The 19,998-nt window shown below is 52.8% G+C and overlaps 1 protein-coding gene across 1 annotated transcript in view; it reads left to right on the forward strand.

Moving 5' to 3' along the window:
* Positions 1-19,998, forward strand: part of LOC138351709 (galactoside alpha-(1,2)-fucosyltransferase 1-like) — a 33,374-nt gene that overhangs the window by 8,697 nt on the left and 4,679 nt on the right. Inside the window, exon 2 of the mRNA XM_069303730.1 lies at positions 17,894-18,378. Within this exon, the coding sequence (XP_069159831.1) occupies positions 17,894-18,378 (485 nt within the window). The remainder of the gene's footprint in view (positions 1-17,893; positions 18,379-19,998) is intronic.

A 19,998-nucleotide genomic window follows, 5' to 3' on the forward strand; every position in this document is an offset into this window, starting at 1 on the left:
GAGGGAGAGGTGTAGATAGGTAGAAGTAGAAGAGTAGATAGTAGAAGTAGAAGAGTAGATAGTAGAAGACGAAATGCTGCCACCATTCATTCATGATCATTACATACAAGACAAGGAATGGAACTTGTCTGTATCACAAAATTCTCAAAAGATGTTATCAAGATCATTATTAGTATGTCCCATCTTTATCATGTACTCAGTAAAATCATGGAACCAGTAATCCCAGAGGCTTTCTCACCTCAACTCAACTCTAGGGGACACAGTTAAAGGCAATGTAAATAATAAATTCAATTATATTTCACATACTAAGTATCATAATTTAAGCAATGTTCAAGATATGTATATGTAAAGTGAGTCATCCTCCAAGAATCTGAGAACACTACAACTGACTGCCCCTGATCATCACACAATACTTGTAAAACACGACCAAGTCACCTTAATGTTCAACTCACCAAGTGTCTGCCTATAGCTGGATAGAGGGGGGGGGGGTATGTACTGTCCCGCCCTGCCGGCCGACAGCCTCCCTGCTAGGCCGTCTCCTCTGCTCTGCTGGCTGCTGTTCTTCTCTGTTAATGCTCTCGAATCGATCGCACTCCGAGTATATATTGGGGAACCTAGTAACTAACTCCGCCCACAAGTAGATAGCCTCAGGCACTCTACCAAGCCACTCCTTAAACGTCGGCATGTTTGAAGGCTACCAGGCTCCAATTATAAGATTAGTAGAAGTAAGGTGAAATTCGCATGATCTGACCTCAGGTCACTTGGTGGTCATTAACTCTTAGAGGTGTGAAACTCCGGCCGACAACTTGGCGCCTTCTCAAATCCCTGTCTGTGACTCGTGTACTCTATGTATGTATTAAATACAACTAAACCAACCACTTTTACAGTGTTACATCTCCCCTTCTCCCCGAAATAACGTTTTTGCATCACTGCTAAAGCAAGCTAGCTGTGTGCAACAACTTTATTAACGAAAAAAAAAATACATCCTAGCTAAACAAATATACATCATCCTACTCTAAAAATTAAATATGTAGACAGACGTCCATTGTCTCTGGCTGGGCGACGTCACTGCTTGGTCTTGTAGATAATCCTGTACCACATTTCTTCAACACAACTGCCTCCATCGCTTCTCCGTCGTTAACGCACAACAACCATTGGTCAACCAGGAAGCCGTTACTACTTGAATTGCGCACAGGACCGTGGAATTCGGTTATCCCAGCTGATCTGTAATTGGCCCTACGTCAGTCACCATGAGAGACGTATATTGGGGTTTTTCACAGCTAAAGGGACTACAAGGTTCGAGACCTCCAAATAGTTGCCACAGTAGAAATCCCATCCTACTTTTCTCCTCCCTGTTGCTCCAGCACGCCTCCTTCAGAGAGCCACTTCTGACAGCCACATCAAGTCCACACGACACAGGAAGAATCACTCAACAGAGCAACATGCTTGCAGGAGGGGCGGCCAGTTAAGGCAAACGATCCTGTCTTGCAATTACGCTCCATGCAATGATGCTGACACCAGCAAGGGACACTAGGCATCGTGTCTCACTCAGCTTGTCTTATCATCTCCTCTTCTTTCTTCTCTCTGCCTCCTCCCATGGGTCTTTGACAAGCGACCTGGAGTCCATTGGAGTCTGTCCGTCCTGGGGTCCATCCTGGGTAGACCGATGTTGGTGGGACAGACTGGAGTCGTTGTTGTTCCTCTTCCATCTTTACTGGGTCGTCTGGGGTCGTCTGCAGAACGACCTGGGGTCCACTGGGGGTCCATCCGTCTTGGGGTCCACTGGGGGTCCATCCGTCTTGAGGTCCACTGGTCCGTCCTGGGGTCCACTGGGTAGACCAATGTTGACCGACTGAGAGGGCTGCATCTTGGGGTCCCCTGGGGTGGTGGTGGTGGTGGAGCCATGACTTCCAGGTAGTGGGCTGGTCGTGGTGGTGGTGATAAACGCCCGTGAGTGTGGTACACAGCAGCCGTCTCCTTCTTTTGTATGTGCACCTTGCCTCTCTTCTGGCTCCAACCTGTGAATGAACAGAAAGGCGACAATACCGTGCTCGCAAAATGTTGTGTGACCCTGTAGTTTGTATAGGGTTTACACAGTCCAGTCATAATGCTCTCCTCCTGGCAACGACTACACTCAAATTTTAATAATCCAATTAACTCTGATTGATACTGACTTGGTGGAACATAAGACAGTACTAGAGTAAAGTTAGAGAAGAGAGAATAAGGTTGTCACACTTTTAACTTGTCACCTAAACCAATCTCCACAAAAAATATCAATACCAATAGACAAAACACAAGCCAAACTTAACTGTACCGTTCCTAATCTTACGTACTTAAATAGCCGTTACTCCCACCCTTAACCTACAGCCACATACGTGACCCAGAGTGTTTCCCTCGCTTCTCCGCGGGTCAACAACTCCAAACTTTTGCCACCCCTGTGACCAGACTATCTAACGTCAAGCGTCCCCAACGTAAAGTCTACTGACATACTAAGCCTCCCCCTAGCATGCTGTACAATAACCAGTACACCTCGGATTATTGCGTTCAAATGGAGTAACACAGTCAATCGCAATAATCTGAGCAGAACCACCACTTAAACCTACTTAAGAACTATACCTGCCACTCCCCAACTGACCTGGCAACCAGCGGAGGCTGGGTGTCCCCCTGGGACATGCGGGGTCACCTGCCACACTCAACTGACCTCCTCTACCAACAACCGCTAAGTTCCCAAATCACCAAATCTTATCACTAACAGTAATCACTACACACGCAAGTTCTGGTGAACATTCCCTGAACACCACAAAACTCACAAAATCACTAAACCACAACACCAGAGAATCACTATCTCCTAACCTGAAAAACTCGCTAAATCGCAAATATTTAAACACCTGTCAAGATCTCCCTGATAGCGCCTGAGCGGCAAAAGACACGTGGGACTGAACAATGTTAAATGAACACTACCATAAACATTGTTCAACACCGCTGCCAACATTGTAACGGGGGGTGGGGGAAATAGCTCTATCTTGTCCCTTATCCCCCCCCCCCCCCCAGTTAACTAACGAGGCCGGGGGAAACAGCTCTCTCTAGTCCGTTATCCCTTCCTCAGTTAGCAAACTATTCTAGAGCCCCTCCAGAGTTCCTAAGGCAACCTCTGTCGTTCAACACCTTGTAACCTAGGTATTTGACTACCTAGGTGCTAAGACTACAAGGCACCGTAACTTGATCAGTTACCCGAAACTCTAGAGAGAACTCTAGAATACATTTCACTGCCACAAACGTGTAAGAGAAAACGAAAGGAAAGAAATGAATAGTGAAGTAATTAGTGAGGGTTTGGGGTGAGAGGTAGGGAGGTGGGAGGAGCGAGGAGGGTCATTAGTTGAAAGTGAGAGTTTAGAGAGGGGTGGAGGGAGAGGTGTAGATAGGTAGAAGTAGAAGAGTAGATAGTAGAAGACGAAATGCTGCCACCATCCATTCATGATCATTACATACAAGACAAGGAATGGAACTTGTCTGTATCACAAAATTCTCAAAAGATGTTATCAAGATCATTATTAGTATGTCCCATCTTTATCATGTACTCAGTAAAATCATGGAACCAGTAATCCCAGAGGCTTTCTCACCTCAACTCAACTCTTGGGGACACAGTTAAAGGCAATGTAAATAATAAATTCAATTATATTTCACATACTAAGTATCATAATTTAAGCAATGTTCAAGATATATATATGTAAAGTGAGTCATCCTCCAAGAATCTGAGAACACTACAACTGACTGCCCCTGATCATCACACAACACTTGTAAAACACGACCAAGTCACCTTGATGTTCAACTTACCAAGTGTCTGCCTATAGCTGGATAGAGGGGGGGGGGGTCTGTAGGCGACAGAGACTGTCCCGCCCTGCTGGCTGACAGCCTCCCTGCTAGGCCGTCTCCTCTGCTCTGCTGGCTGCTGTTCTTCTCTGTTAATGCTCTCGAATCGATCGCTCTCCGAGTATATATTGGGGAACCTAGTAACTAACTCCGCCCACAAGTAGAAAGCCTCAGGCACTCTACCAAGCGACTCCTTAAACGTCGGCATGTTTGAAGGCTACCAGGCTCCAATTATAAGATTAGTAGAAGTAAGGTGAAATTTGCATGAACTGACCTCAGGTCACTTGGTGGTCATTAACTCTTAGAGGTGTGAAACTCCGGCCCGACAACTTGGTGCCTTCTCAAATCCCTGTCTGTGACTCATGTTCTATATGTATATATTAAATACAACTAAACCAAACACTTTTACAGTGTTACACTTGTATTGGGTGGTGATTGTACTGGGTGGTGATTGTACAGGGTGGTGATTGTACAAGGTGGTGTGGGTGGTGATTATACAAAGTGGCGTGGGTGGTGATTGTACAGGGCGGTGTGGGTGGCGGTGTTAGGGTGTGGATTGGGTGACAATGGTACGGGGTGGTGTAGGTGGCTGTGGTAGGGGGGTTGTGGGTGGCAATGGTAGGGGGTGGTGTGGGTGGCGGTGGTAGGGGGTGGTGTGGGTGGCAATGGTAGGGGGTGGTGTGGGTGGCGGTGGTAGGGGGTGGCGGTGGTAGGTGTTGGTATGGGTGGCGGTGGTAGGGGTTGGTGTGGGTGGCGGTGGTAGGATGGTGGATTACAAGGTGGTGGTAGGGGGTAGTGTGGGTGGCGATGGTAGGGGGTAGTGTGGGTGGCGATGGTAGGGGGTAGTGTGGGTGGCGATGGTAGGGGGTAGTGTGGGTGGCGATGGTAGGGGGTAGTGTGGGTGGCGATGGTAGGGGGTAGTGTGGGTGGCGATGGTAGGGGGTAGTGTGGGTGGCGATGGTAGGGGGTAGTGTGGGTGGCGATGGTAGGGGGTAGTGTGGATGGCGATGGTAGGGGGTAGTGTGGGTGGCGATGGTAGGGGGTAGTGTGGATGGCGATGGTAGGGGGTAGTGTGGATGGCGATGGTAGGGGGTAGTGTGGGTGGCGATGGTAGGGGGTAGTGTGGGTGGCGGTGGTAGGGGGTAGTGTGGGTGGCGATGGTAGGGGGTAGTGTGGGTGGCGGTGGTAGGGGGTAGTGTGGGTGGCGATGGTAGGGGGTAGTGTGGGTGGCGATGGTAGGGGGTAGTGTGGGTGGCGATGGTAGGGGGTAGTGTGGGTGGCGATGGTAGGGGGTAGTGTGGGTGGCGATGGTAGGGGGTAGTGTGGGTGGCGGTGGTAGGGGGTAGTGTGGGTGGCGGTGGTAGGGGGTAGTGTGGGTAGCGGTGGTAGGGGGTAGTGTGGGTGGCGATGGTAGGGGGTAGTGTGGGTGGCAGTGGTAGGGGGTAGTGTGGGTGACGGTGGTAGGAGGTAGTGTGGGTGGCGATGGTAGGGGGTAGTGTGGGTGGCGATGGTAGGGGGTAGTGTGGGTGGCGATGGTAGGGGGTAGTGTGGGTGGCGGTGGTAGGGGGTAGTGTGGGTGGCGATGGTAGGGGGTAGTGTGGGTGGCGATGGTAGAGGGTAGTGTGGGTGGCGATGGTAGGGGGTAGTGTGGGTGGCGGTGGTAGGGGGTAGTGTGGGTGACGGTGGTAGGGGGTAGTGTGGGTGGCGATGGTAGGGGGTAGTGTGGGTGGCGATGGTAGGGGGTAGTGTGGGTGGCGATGGTAGGGGGTAGTGTGGGTGGCGATGGTAGGGGGTAGTGTGGGTGGCGGTGGTAGGGGGTAGTGTGGGTGGCGGTGGTAGGGGGTTAGTGTGGGTGGCGATGGTAGGGGGTAGTGTGGGTGGCGGTGGTAGGGGGTAGTGTGGGTGGCGATGGTAGGGGGTAGTGTGGGTGGCGATGGTAGGGGGTAGTGTGGGTGGCGATGGTAGGGGTAGTGTGGGCGGCGGTGGTAGGGGGTAGTGTGGGTGGCGATGGTAGGGGTAGTGTGGGTGGCGATGGTAGGGGGTAGTGTGGGTGGCGATGGTAGGGGGTAGTGTGGGTGGCGATGGTAGGGGGTAGTGTGGGTGGCGGTGGTAGGGGGTAGTGTGGGTGGCGATGGTAGGGGGTAGTGTGGGTGGCGGTGGTAGGGGGTAGTGTGGGTGGCGATGGTAGGGGGTAGTGTGGGTGGCGGTGGTAGGGGGTAGTGTGGGTGGCGATGGTAGGGGGTAGTGTGGGTGGCGATGGTAGGGGGTAGTGTGGGTGGCGGTGGTAGGGGGTAGTGTGGGTGGCGATGGTAGGGGGTAGTGTGGGTGGCGGTGGTAGGGGGTAGTGTGGGTGGCGGTGGTAGGGGGTAGTGTGGGTGGCGGTGGTAGGGGGTAGTGTGGGTGGCGATGGTAGGGGGTAGTGTGGGTGGCGGATGGTAGGGGGTAGTGTGGGTGGCGATGGTAGGGGGTAGTGTGGGTGGCGGTGGTAGGGGGTAGTGTGGGTGGCGGTGGTAGGGGGTAGTGTGGGTGGCGGTGGTAGGGGGTAGTGTGGGTGGCGGTGGTAGGGGGTAGTGTGGGTGGCGGTGGTAGGGGGTAGTGTAGGGTGGCGATGGTAGGGGGTAGTGTGGGTGGCGATGGTAGGGGGTAGTGTGGGTGGCGATGGTAGGGGGTAGTGTGGGTGGCGATGGTAGGGGGTAGTGTGGGTGGCGATGGTAGGGGGTAGTGTGGGTGGCGATGGTAGGGGGTAGTGTGGGTGGCGATGGTAGGGGGTAGTGTGGGTGGCGATGGTAGGGGGTAGTGTGGGTGGCGATGGTAGGGGGTAGTGTGGGTGGCGATGGTAGGGGGTAGTGTGGGTGGCGATGGTAGGGGGTAGTGTGGGTGGAGATGGTAGGGGGTAGTGTGGGTGGCGATGGTAGGGGGTAGTGTGGGTGGCGATGGTAGGGGGTAGTGTGGGTGGCGATGGTAGGGGGTAGTGTGGGTGGCGGTGGTAGGGGGTAGTGTGGATGGCGGTGGTAGGGGGTAGTGTGGATGGCGGTGGTAGGGGGTAGTGTGGGTGGCGGTGGTAGGGGGTAGTGTGGGTGGCGGTGGTAGGGGGTAGTGTGGGTGGCGGTGGTAGGGGGTAGTGTGGGTGGCGGTGGTAGGGGGTAGTGTGGGTGGCGATGGTAGGGGGTAGTTTGGGTGGCGATGGTAGGGGGTAGTGTGGGTGACGGTGGTAGGGGGTAGTGTGGGTGGCGATGGTAGGGGGTAGTGTGGGTGGCGATGGTAGGGGGTAGTGTGGGTGGCGATGGTAGGGGGTAGTGTGGGTGGCGATGGAAGGGGGTAGTGTGGGTGGCGATGGTAGGGGGTAGTGTGGGTGGCGATGGTAGGGGGTAGTGTGGGTGGCGATGGTAGGGGGTAGTGTGGGTGGCGATGGTAGGGGGTAGTGTGGGTGACGGTGGTAGGGGGTAGTGTGGGTGGCGATGGTAGGGGGATGGTTGGAATAAAAAGAAAATCTTAGCTAAATCATAAAATATAACATAATGATTCTCTAATAACATATAAGACAACAAAATGATGAGTGTCCTCCAGGTGGGGGATAGTTGAGTGTCCTCCAGGTGGAGGATAGTTGAGTGTCCTCCAGGTGGGGGATAGTAGAGTGTCCTCCAGGTGGGGGATAGTAGAGTGTCCTCCAGGTGGGGGATAGTAGAGTGTCCTCCAGGTGGGGGATAGTAGAGTGTCCTCCAGGTGGGGGATAGTAGAGTGTCCTCCAGGTGGGGGATAGTAGAGTGTCCTCCAGGTGGGGGATAGTAGAGTGTCCTCCAGGTGGGGGATAGTAGAGTGTCCTCCAGGTGGGGGATAGTAGAGTGTCCTCCAGGTGGGGGATAGTAGAGTGTCCTCCAGGTGGGGGATAGTTGAGTGTCCTCCAGGTGGGGGATAGTAGAGTGTCCTCCAGGTGGGGGATAGTAGAGTGTCCTCCAGGTGGGGGATAGTAGAGTGTCCTCCTGATGGGGGATAGTAGAGTGTCCTCCAGGTGGGGGATAGTTGAGTGTCCTCCAGGTGGGGGATAGTAGAGTGTCCTCCAGGTGGGGGATAGTAGAGTGTCCTCCAGGTGGGGGATAGTAGAGTGTCCTCCAGGTGGGGGATAGTAGAGTGTCCTCCAGGTGGGGGATAGTAGAGTGTCCTCCAGGTGGGGGATAGTAGAGTGTCCTCCAGGTGGGGGATAGTAGAGTGTCCTCCAGGTGGGGGATAGTAGAGTGTCCTCCAGGTGGGGGATAGTAGAGTGTCCTCCAGGTGGGGGATAGTTGAGTGTCCTCCAGGTGGGGGATAGTAGCGTGTCCTCCAGGTGGGGGATAGTAGAGTGTCCTCCAGGTGGGGGATAGTAGAGTGTCCTCCAGGTGGGGGATAGTAGAGTGTCCTCCAGGTGGGGTATAGTAGAGTGTCCTGCAGGTGGGGGATAGTAGAGTGTCCTCCAGGTGGGGGATAGTAGAGTGTCCTCCAGGTGGGGTATAGTAGAGTGTCCTCCAGGTGGGGGATAGTAGAGTGTCCTCCAGGTGGGGGATAGTAGAGTGTCCTCCAGGTGGGGGATAGTTGAGTGTCCTCCAGGTGGGGGATAGTAGAGTGTCCTCCAGGTGGGGGATAGTAGAGTGTCCTCCAGGTGGGGGATAGTAGAGTGTCCTCCAGGTGGGGGATAGTAGAGTGTCCTCCAGGTGGGGGATAGTAGAGTGTCCTCTAGGTGGGGGATAGTAGAGTGTCCTCCAGGTGGGGGATAGTAGAGTGTCCTCCAGGTGGGGGATAGTAGAGTGTCCTCCAGGTAGGGGATAGTAGAGTGTCCTCCAGGTGGGGGATAGTAGAGTGTCCTCCAGGTGGGGTATAGTAGAGTGTCCTCCAGGTGGGGGATAGTAGAGTGTCCTCCAGGTCGGGGGATAGTAGAGTGTCCTCCAGGTGGGGAATAGTAGAGTGTCCTCCAGGTGGGGGATAGTAGAGTGTCCTCCAGGTGGGGGATAGTAGAGTGTCCTCCAGGTGGGGGATAGTAGAGTGTCCTCCAGGTGGGGGATAGTAGAGTGTCCTCCAGGTGGGGGATAGTAGAGTGTCCTCCAGGTGTGGGATAGTACAGTGTCCTCCAGGTGGGGGGATAGTAGAGTGTCCTCCAGGTGGGGGATAATAGAGTGTCCTCCAGGTGGGGGATAGTAGAGTGTCCTCCAGGTGGGGGATAGTAGAGTGTCCTCCAGGTGGGGGATAGTTGAGTGTCCTCCAGGTGGGGGATAGTAGAGTGTCCTCCAGGTGGGGGATAGTAGAGTGTCCTCCAGGTGGGGGATAGTAGAGTGTCCTCCAGGTGGGGGATAGTAGAGTGTCCTCCAGGTGGGGGATAGTTGAGTGTCCTCCAGGTGGGGATAGTAGAGTGTCCTCCAGGTGGGGGATAGTTGAGTGTCCTCCAGGTGGGGGATAGTAGAGTGTCCTCCAGGTGGGGGATAGTTGAGTGTCCTCCAGGTGGGGGATAGTAGAGTGTCCTCCAGGTGGGGGATAGTAGAGTGTCCCTCCAGGTGGGGGATAGTTGAGTGTCCTCCAGGTGGGGGATAGTAGAGTGTCCTCCAGGTGGGGGATAGTTGAGTGTCCTCCAGGTGGGGGATAGTAGAGTGTCCTCCAGGTGGGGGATAGTTGAGTGTCCTCCAGGTGGGGGATAGTAGAGTGTCCTCCAGGTGGGGGATAGTAGAGTGTCCTCCAGGTGGGGGATAGTAGAGTGTCCTCCAGGTGGGGGATAGTAGAGTGTCCTCCAGGTGGGGGATAGTAGAGTGTCCTCCAGGTGGGGGATAGTAGAGTGTCCTCCAGGTGGGGGATAGTAGAGTGTCCTCCAGGTGGGGGATAGTAGAGTGTCCTCCAGGTGGGGGATAGTAGAGTGTCCTCCAGGTGGGGGATAGTAGAGTGTCCTCCAGGTGGGGGATAGTAGAGTGTCCTCCAGGTGGGGGATAGTAGAGTGTCCTCCAGGTGGGGGATAGTAGAGTGTCCTCCAGGTGGGGGATAGTAGAGTGTCCTCCAGGTGGGGGATAGTAGAGTGTCCTCCAGGTGGGGGATAGTAGAGTGTCCTCCAGGTGGGGGATAGTAGAGTGTCCTCCAGGTGGGGGATAGTAGAGTGTCCTCCAGGTGGGGGATAGTAGAGTGTCCTCCAGGTGGGGGATAGTAGAGTGTCCTCCAGGTGGGGGATAGTAGAGTGTCCTCCAGGTGGGGGATAGTAGAGTGTCCTCCAGGTGGGGGATAGTAGAGTGTCCTCCAGGTGGGGGATAGTAGAGTGTCCTCCAGGTGGGGGATAGTAGAGTGTCCTCCAGGTGGGGGATAGTAGAGTGTCCTCCAGGTGGGGGATAGTAGAGTGTCCTCCAGGTGGGGGGATAGTTGAGTGTCCTCCAGGTGGGGGATAGTAGAGTGTCCTCCAGGTGGGGGATAGTAGAGTGTCCTCCAGGTGGGGGATAGTAGAGTGTCCTCCAGGTGGGGGATAGTAGAGTGTCCTCCAGGTGGGGGATAGTAGAGTGTCCTCCAGGTGGGGGATAGTAGAGTGTCCTCCAGGTGGGGGATAGTAGAGTGTCCTCCAGGTGGGGGATAGTAGAGTGTCCTCCAGGTGGGGGATAGTAGAGTGTCCTCCAGGTGGGGGATAGTAGAGTGTCCTCCAGGTGGGGGATAGTTGAGTGTCCTCCAGGTGGGGGATAGTTGAGTGTCCTCCAGGTGGGGGATAGTAGAGTGTCCTCCAGGTGGGGGATAGTAGAGTGTCCTCCAGGTGGGGATAGTTGAGTGTCCTCCAGGTGGGGGATAGTAGAGTGTCCTCCAGGTGGGGGATAGTAGAGTGTCCTCCAGGTGGGGGATAGTAGAGTGTCCTCCAGGTGGGGGATAGTAGAGTGTCCTCCAGGTGGGGGATAGTTGAGTGTCCTCCAGGTGGGGGATAGTAGAGTGTCCTCCAGGTGGGGGATAGTTGAGTGTCCTCCAGGTGGGGATAGTAGAGTGTCCTCCAGGTGGGGGATAGTTGAGTGTCCTCCAGGTGGGGGATAGTAGAGTGTCCTCCAGGTGGGGGATAGTAGAGTGTCCTCCAGGTGGGGGATAGTAGAGTGTCCTCCAGGTGGGGGGATAGTAGAGTGTCCTCCAGGTGGGGGATAGTAGAGTGTCCTCCAGGTGGGGGATAGTAGAGTGTCCTCCAGGTGGGGGATAGTAGAGTGTCCTCCAGGTGGGGGATAGTAGAGTGTCCTCCAGGTGGGGGATAGTAGAGTGTCCTCCAGGTGGGGATTAGTTAAGAGTGTCCTCCAGGTGGGGGAATAGTAGAGTGTCCTCCAGGTGGGGGGATAGTAGAGTGTCCTCCAGGTGGGGGATAGTAGAGTGTCCTCCAGGTGGGGGATAGTTGAGTGTCCTCCAGGTGGGGGATAGTTAGAGTGTCCTCCAGGTGGGGGATAGTTGAGTGTCCTCCAGGTGGGGGATAGTTAGAGTGTCCTCCAGGTGGGGGATAGTAGAGTGTCCTCCAGGTGGGGGATAGTAGAGTGTCCTCCAGGTGGGGGATAGTAGAGTGTCCTCCAGGTGGGGGGATAGTAGAGTGTCCTCCAGGTGGGGGATAGTAGAGTGTCCTCCAGGTGGGGGATAGTAGAGTGTCCTCCAGGTGGGGGATAGTAGAGTGTCCTCCAGGTGGGGGATAGTAGAGTGTCCTCCAGGTGGGGGATAGTAGAGTGTCCTCCAGGTGGGGGATAGTAGTACCAAGTGTCCTCCAGGTGGGGGATAGTAGAGTGTCCTCCAGGTGGGGGATAGTAGAGTGTCCTCCAGGTGGGGGATAGTAGAGTGTCCTCCAGGTGGGGGGATAGTAGAGTGTCCTCCAGGTGGGGGGATAGTAGAGTGTCCTCCAGGTGGGGGATAGTAGAGTGTCCTCCAGGTGGGGGATAGTTAGAGTGTCCTCCAGGTGGGGGATAGTAGAGTGTCCTCCAGGTGGGGGATAGTAGAGTGTCCTCCAGGTGGGGGATAGTAGAGTGTCCTCAGGTGGGGGGATAGTTGAGTGTCCTCCAGGTGGGGGATAGTAGAGTGTCCTCCAGGTGGGGATAGTAGAGTGTCCTCCAGGTGGGGGATAGTAGAGTGTCCTCCAGGTGGGGGATAGTAGAGTGTCCTCCAGGTGGGGGATAGTAGAGTGTCCTCCAGGTGGGGGATAGTAGAGTGTCCTCCAGGTGGGGGATAGTAGAGTGTCCTCCAGGTGGGGGATAGTAGAGTGTCCTCCAGGTGGGGGATAGTAGAGTGTCCTCCAGGTGGGGGATAGTAGAGTGTCCTCCAGGTGGGGGATAGTAGAGTGTCCTCCAGGTGGGGGATAGTAGAGTGTCCTCCAGGTGGGGGATAGTAGAGTGTCCTCCAGGTGGGGGATAGTAGAGTGTCCTCCAGGTGGGGGATAGTAGAGTGTCCTCCAGGTGGGGGATAGTAGAGTGTCCTCCAGGTGGGGGATAGTAGAGTGTCCTCCAGGTGGGGGATAGTAGAGTGTCCTCCAGGTGGGGGATAGTAGAGTGTCCTCCAGGTGGGGGATAGTAGAGTGTCCTCCAGGTGGGGGATAGTAGAGTGTCCTCCAGGTGGGGGGATAGTAGAGTGTCCTCCAGGTGGGGGATAGTAGAGTGTCCTCCAGGTGGGGGATAGTAGAGTGTCCTCCAGGTGGGGGATAGTAGAGTGTCCTCCAGGTGGGGGATAGTAGAGTGTCCTCCAGGTGGGGGATAGTAGAGTGTCCTCCAGGTGGGGGATAGTAGAGTGTCCTCCAGGTGGGGGATAGTAGAGTGTCCTCCAGGTGGGGGATAGTAGAGTGTCCTCCAGGTGGGGGATAGTAGAGTGTCCTCCAGGTGGGGGATAGTAGAGTGTCCTCCAGGTGGGGGATAGTAGAGTGTCCTCCAGGTGGGGGATAGTAGAGTGTCCTCCAGGTGGGGGATAGTAGAGTGTCCTCCAGGTGGGGGATAGTAGAGTGTCCTCCAGGTGGGGGATAGTAGAGTGTCCTCCAGGTGGGGGATAGTAGAGTGTCCTCCAGGTGGGGGATAGTAGAGTGTCCTCCAGGTGGGGGATAGTAGAGTGTCCTCCAGGTGGGGGATAGTAGAGTGTCCTCCAGGTGGGGGATAGTAGAGTGTCCTCCAGGTGGGGGATAGTAGAGTGTCCTCCAGGTGGGGGATAGTAGAGTGTCCTCCAGGTGGGGGGATAGTAGAGTGTCCTCCAGGTGGGGGATAGTAGAGTGTCCTCCAGGTGGGGGATAGTAGAGTGTCCTCCAGGTGGGGGATAGTAGAGTGTCCTCCAGGTGGGGGATAGTAGAGTGTCCTCCAGGTGGGGGATAGTAGAGTGTCCTCCAGGTGGGGGATAGTAGAGTGTCCTCCAGGTGGGGGATAGTAGAGTGTCCTCCAGGTGGGGGATAGTAGAGTGTCCTCCAGGTGGGGGATAGTAGAGTGTCCTCCAGGTGGGGGATAGTAGAGTGTCCTCCAGGTGGGGGATAGTAGAGTGTCCTCCAGGTGGGGGGATAGTAGAGTGTCCTCCAGGTGGGGGATAGTAGAGTGTCCTCCAGGTGGGGGATAGTAGAGTGTCCTCCAGGTGGGGGATAGTAGAGTGTCCTCCAGGTGGGGATAGTAGAGTGTCCTCCAGGTGGGGGATAGTAGAGTGTCCTCCAGGTGGGGGATAGTAGAGTGTCCTCCAGGTGGGGGATAGTAGAGTGTCCTCCAGGTGGGGGATAGTAGAGTGTCCTCCATGTGGGGATAGTAGAGTGTCCTCCAGGTGGGGGATAGTAGAGTGTCCTCCAGGTGGGGGATTAGTAAGAGTGTCCTCCAGGTGGGGGGATAGTAGAGTGTCCTCCAGGTGGGGGGATAGTAGAGTGTCCTCCAGGTGGGGGGATAGTAGAGTGTCCTCCAGGTGGGGGATAGTTAGAGTGTCCTCCAGGTGGGGGATAGTAGAGTGTCCTCCAGGTGGGGGGCTAGTAGAGTGTCCTCCAGGTGGGGGATAGTAGAGTGTCCTCCAGGTGGGGGATAGTAGAGTGTCCGTTCTCAGGTGGGGATAGTAGAGTGTCCTCCAGGTGGGGGGATAGTAGAGTGTCCTCCAGGTGGGGGGATATAGAGTGTCCTCCAGGTGGGGGATAGTAGAGTGTCCTCCGGTGGGGGGATAGTAGAGTGTCCTCCAGGTGGGGGATAGTAGAGTGTCCTCCAGGTGGGGGGATAGTAGAGTGTCCTCCAGGTGGGGATAGTAGAGTGTCCTCCAGGGGGGGATAGTAGAGTGTCCTCCAGGTGGGGATAGTAGAGTGTCCTCCAGGTGGGGGATAGTAGAGTGTCCTCCAGGTGGGGGATAGTAGAGTGTCCTCCAGGTGGGGGATAGTAGAGTGTCCTCCAGGTGGGGGATAGTAGAGTGTCCTCCAGGTGGGGGATAGTAGAGTGTCCTCCAGGTGGGGGATAGTAGAGTGTCCTCCAGGTGGGGGATAGTAGAGTGTCCTCCAGGTGGGGGATAGTAGAGTGTCCTCCAGGTGGGGGATAGTAGAGTGTCCTCCAGGTGGGGGATAGTAGAGTGTCCTCCAGGTGGGGGATAGTAGAGTGTCCTCCAGGTGGGGGATAGTAGAGTGTCCTCCAGGTGGGGGATAGTAGAGTGTCCTCCAGGTGGGGGATAGTTGAGTGTCCTCCAGGTGGGGGATAGTAGAGTGTCCTCCAGGTGGGGGATAGTAGAGTGTCCTCCAGGTGGGGGATAGTAGAGTGTCCTCCAGGTGGGGGATAGTAGAGTGTCCTCCAGGTGGGGGATAGTAGAGTGTCCTCCAGGTGGGGGATAAGAGTGTCCTCCAGGTGGGGGATAGTAGAGTGTCCTCCAGGTGGGGGATAGTAGAGTGTCCTCCAGGTGGGGGATAGTAGAGTGTCCTCCAGGTGGGGGATAGTAGAGTGTCCTCCAGGTGGGGGATAGTAGAGTGTCCTCCAGGTGGGGGATAGTAGAGTGTCCTCCAGGTGGGGGATAGTAAGAGTGTCCTCCAGGTGGGGGATAGTAGTGTCCTCCAGGGGGGATAGTAGAGTGTCCTCCAGGTGGGGATAGAAGAGTGTCCTCCAGGGTGTGGATAGTAGAGTGTCCTCCAGGTGGAGGATAGAAGAGTGTCCTCCAGATGGGATGATAGTATAGTGTTAGCCAGATGGGATGATAGTATAGTGTTAGCCAGATAGGGGGAAGAATAGAGTGTCAGTAGCTGGAATAACATTAATGTCAGCCGAGATGCGAGTAATCAGCCTTTAACTGTGTTACAGACTGCTCACTGCATTACGTCACTATAAACTCGGTCGGAAGGTTGGGCAACAAGATCACAGAATACCTGTCTCTCTCTGTCATACGGAAGGTCTTCGGTGTACGGGTGAGTTGTAATGTTCTCTTCATACAAGATCCCACAATACCTGTTTCTATCATACGGAAGGTCTTCGGTGTACGGGTGAGTTGCAATGTTCTCTTCATACAAGGTCACACAATACCTGCTTTCTCTGTCATATGGAAGGTCTTCGGTGTACCGGTGATGTGGGGAAATATCTCCAATATGTAATCTAATATAATCATAAATTAATTAATTGATCTAAATAAACATCAGAGAACTGGACTGTATAAAATTCTAATCGTTAGTTGGATTATTTCCCCTGCACATATTTTTTTTTTTTGGGGGGGGGAGGGGGGTGGGGTAGGACTAATAATGCTGGAACTACCTATTGCATATAAATGTTGAATAAATTCAATAATAAATTTCATCAATAAATCAAAGTTATAGAGTTAGTAAACTAACTACAATAATATAACTGAGAAACATCTGCTTAGCTGTTTAGCAGTTAATAAGGAGTGGATCAGACAGCCTTCCAAATCAGTCTAATCCTGTCTGGACGTGATGGCGTTGCAGACACGTGATTCACCAGACAAGACGATCCTCTCTCGTAGATAAACTCCACTCTGTGAAAATCATACAATGTAATTTCTATATGACTATGAGTATATCCACTAATTTTCATTGAAAGGGGTTGACTGATTTAGGGAAATACACTTACTATGGTTTTTTGATAATCTAACGTAATAACGATTGGACAATCACTAGGTATTATGCCCATAGAACGTGAAAAGATTACTAATCCAACCGGACGTGGTGTCCTCAATGATAAATGAAGCAGGCAGCAAAATCTGGGACCCGATAATGCTCAGATGATCTCTATAATGTGTGATGCTAACGGAGAGCTTCGGGACACCGATCAAAGTTGGCTTCTCCTCTGCCAAGTCTCTAGGCAAATGACATGAGCGCCACCGTAGCTTCTATCTGTGCAATCTCGGCATATAAGTCTCGATATTTTATTCTGTTTTACTATCTAATTAAAACATTGCCGACGTTATTTTACGTCATAATAATGCACTTCAGGTATCAACAGTCGGTTTTTAAATTAAACCGACTGTTTAAAGTAAATTAAACAAAGGTGAGACTGGGTTTAATTCGATTTATATAAATAATTTATTCTCGTGGGAGCTGGGCAGCTGATGTAACTGCGTCATTTATATCAGGGAGAATTTGGCTGCCCCTGGCCACCTGTTAATAATGTTAGTAAATTTAATTTCCAAGCACACTAAATTTATCTTATCGTACTAGGGTGTTAGTATTTGGGGAGTCGGAGATTTCCGACAGGTGAGTTGTAATGTTCTCTTCATACAAGATCCAACCCAAGGTTGGGTTTGGTCATATATCTACGTAAGTTTTAACTCAAAATAAAAAAAAATAACTCATTTATAATGAAATGGATAGCTTTATCATTTCGTAAGGAAAAAAATAGAAAAAATACATAAATTCAAGAAAACTTGGCTTATTAGGCAAAGCGGGTCTTACATAGTAGGCCGAGTACTGCATTTTGGCCAGAACGCTGTTCTTGGCCTACTATGCAAGGCCCGGTTTGCCTAATAACGCATGAGCTGTTGAAAACAACTTTTCTTTTCCGTTTTATGAGCTGTGGAAAAGAACTTTTCTTTTCCACAGCTCATAAAACAGAGGAAAGGGTCTTGAAAGATATTGTTAATAGAAACGTTATCCCTACAGAAAAAAAATCAGAAGATACAATTGACGATCTACTATTAAACCAAGAAAACGGCCATCCTACTCATGAGAAACTCTCCAGACACAAAGCAGAACGCTTTAAAAGAGACCAATGTCGTCTATGCCTTCAAATGCCCACTTGGGGACTGTAAGCCTCAAAGAATTCAGTATATAGGCAAGACAACAACATCTCTTTCCAGGCGATTAACGATGCATAAGCAACAGGGCTCCATTAAGGAACATATAATCTCTTCCCACAACCAGACCATCACCAGAGAAGTCTTAACAAAAAACACGGAAATCATCGATAGATACAGCGATAGCAGGCGGCTAGATATCTGCGAGGCACTACACATTAAGAAGTCGACACCAGCAATCAACAGGCAATTAATGCACAACTATATTCTACCCACATCAAGACTCCGCACCAATATAGAAGCATCAAGAAATATGGGCCAATAGGCCCTTTGCAGTTACTTCCATTCTTCCCTTTAACTTACAAAATATTATACACATTGTTTCGTGGTCTGTCTTGTGTTGAAAGTTTGTTTTCAGAGAGATTTTATAGTGATCCAGAGAGATTTTACTCTCTTTTTTATGTAACTGAATAACTATTACGTATGAATATGGAATGTGTGAGTCTCATCACTGAGGATGGGAAGAGTGAACATTGTTCTGTACGTCTAAATGTGTGTGTCACATCACTGAAGATGGGAACAGTGATCATTGCTCTGTACGTCTAAATGTGTGTGTCCTATCACTGAAGATGGGAACAGTGATCACTGTTCTGTACGTCTAAATGTGTGTCCCAAAAATGAAGATGGGAACAATAAACATTGCTCTGCACGTCTAAATGTGTGTGTCACACCACTGAGGATGGGAAGAGTGAACATTGTTCTGTACATCTAAATGTGTGTGTCCCATCACTGAAAATAAGAACAGTGTACATTGAGTGAGTCTGACACTGCGGTAATCCAATACTCTGACCTGTGTCTGTGTTCCCTCCAGGCGGCCATTTCTCAAGAATTGAATGCTTCACTGGTGGTGATCTTCCCCAAGCTCAGCCTACCGGTTGCTGCCGGCGAGTGCTATCCTCGCCTCACTCAGCACGAATCATTCGCAAGCTTGTACATGAAGCTGTTTGCCAAGAGCGCAGGAAGCAGTGATAGAACACTCTACGACACCCAGCTCTACCCGTACCCGCTCCAGCAGTCTGTCTACATCAACGACTTCCCCTGTCCTTCTCACATTCTCATCACTATGAGAGATCACTTTCGCCAGGAGTTCACCTTCAACCAGCGGATTCTGAATGAAGCTAAGGCCCAGGTTGCTGCCGCTCTTAAAGCAGTGAACAACCTGGCCCTGACCAACGCCACCATAGTGACCGTCCACGTGCGCAGGACCGACTACCTCGCTCACGTCCAAAACTATTATGGCCAAAGTCCTGTCAAAGATATATACTATCAACGGGCATTTAATTTCTTCAGGAACAGGTGAGTGGAGACGTTGAGTTATTTCACTGTGTCATGGCAAGTCCTGTGTAACAGTGTGATTATCCTCACAGATCGACCACCTCTGTGATGCTCCGAGCACCTCAGCTTGACCACCTCTGTGATGCTCCGAGCACCTCAGCTTGACCACCTCTGTGATGCTCCGAGCACCTCAGCTTGACCACCTCTGTGATGCTCCGAGCACCTCAGCTTGACCACCTCTGTGATGCTCCGAACACCTCAGCTTGACCACCTCTGTGATGCTCCGAGTACCTCAGCTTGACCACCTCTGTGATGCTCCGATCACCTGAGCTTGACCACCTCTGTGATGCTCCGAACACCTCAGCTTGACCACCTCTGTGATGCTCCGAGCACCTCAGCTTGACCACCTCTGTGATGCTCCGAGCACCTCAGCTTGACCACCTCTGTGATGCTCCGAACACCTCAGCTTGACCACCTCTGTGATGCTCCGAGCACCTCAGCTTGACCACCTCTGTGATGCTCTGAGCACCTCAGCTTGACCACCTCTGTGATGCTCCGAGCACCTCAGCTTGACCACCTCTGTGATGCTCCGAACACCTCAGCTTGACCACCTCTGTGATGCTCCGAACACCTCAGCTTGACCACCTCCCTGATGCTCCGAGCACCTCAGCTTGACCACCTCTGTGATGCTCCGAACACCTCAGCTTGACCACCTCTGTGATGCTCCGAACACCTCAGCTTGACCATCTCTGTGATGCTCCGAACACCTCAGCTTGACCACCACTCTGATGCTCCGATCACCTGAGCTTGACCACCTCTCTGATGCTCCGAGCACCTCAGCTTGACCACCTCTCTGATCCTCCGAACACCTCAGCTTGACCACCTCTGTGATGCTCCGAACACTTCAACTTGACCACCTCTCTGATGCTCCGAACACCTCAGCTTGACCACCTCTCTGATCCTCCGAACACCTCAGCTTGACCACCTCTGTGATGCTCCGAACACCTCAGCTTGACCACCACTCTGATGCTCCGATCACCTGAGCTTGACCACCTCTCTGATGCTCCGAGCACCTCAGCTTGACCACCTCTCTGATCCTCCGAACACCTCAGCTTGACCACCTCTGTGATGCTCCGAACACTTCAACTTGACCACCTCTCTGATGCTCCGAACACCTCAGCTTGACCACCTCTCTGATCCTCCGAACACCTCAGCTTGACCACCTCTGTGATGCTCCGAACACCTCAGCTTGACCACCTCTGTGATGCTCCGAACACCTCAGCTTGACCACCTCTGTGATGCTCCGAACACCTCAGCTTGACCACCACTCTGATGCTTCGATCACCTGAGCTTGACCACCTCTCTGATGCTCCGAGCACCTCAGCTTGACCACCTCTCTGATCCTCCGAACACCTCAGCTTGACCACCTCTGTGATGCTCCGAACACTTCAGCTTGACCACCTCTCTGATGCTCCGAACACCTCAGCTTGACCACCTCTCTGATCCTCCGAACACCTCAGCTTGACCACCTCTGTGATGCTCCGAACACTTCAGCTTGACCACCTCTCTGATCCTCCGAACACCTCAGCTTGACCACCTCTGTGATCCTCCGAACACCTCAGCTTGACCACCTCTGTGATG

This window comes from Procambarus clarkii, chromosome 50, assembly GCF_040958095.1.
Source record: "Procambarus clarkii isolate CNS0578487 chromosome 50, FALCON_Pclarkii_2.0, whole genome shotgun sequence".
Lineage (NCBI taxonomy): Eukaryota > Metazoa > Arthropoda > Malacostraca > Decapoda > Cambaridae > Procambarus > Procambarus clarkii.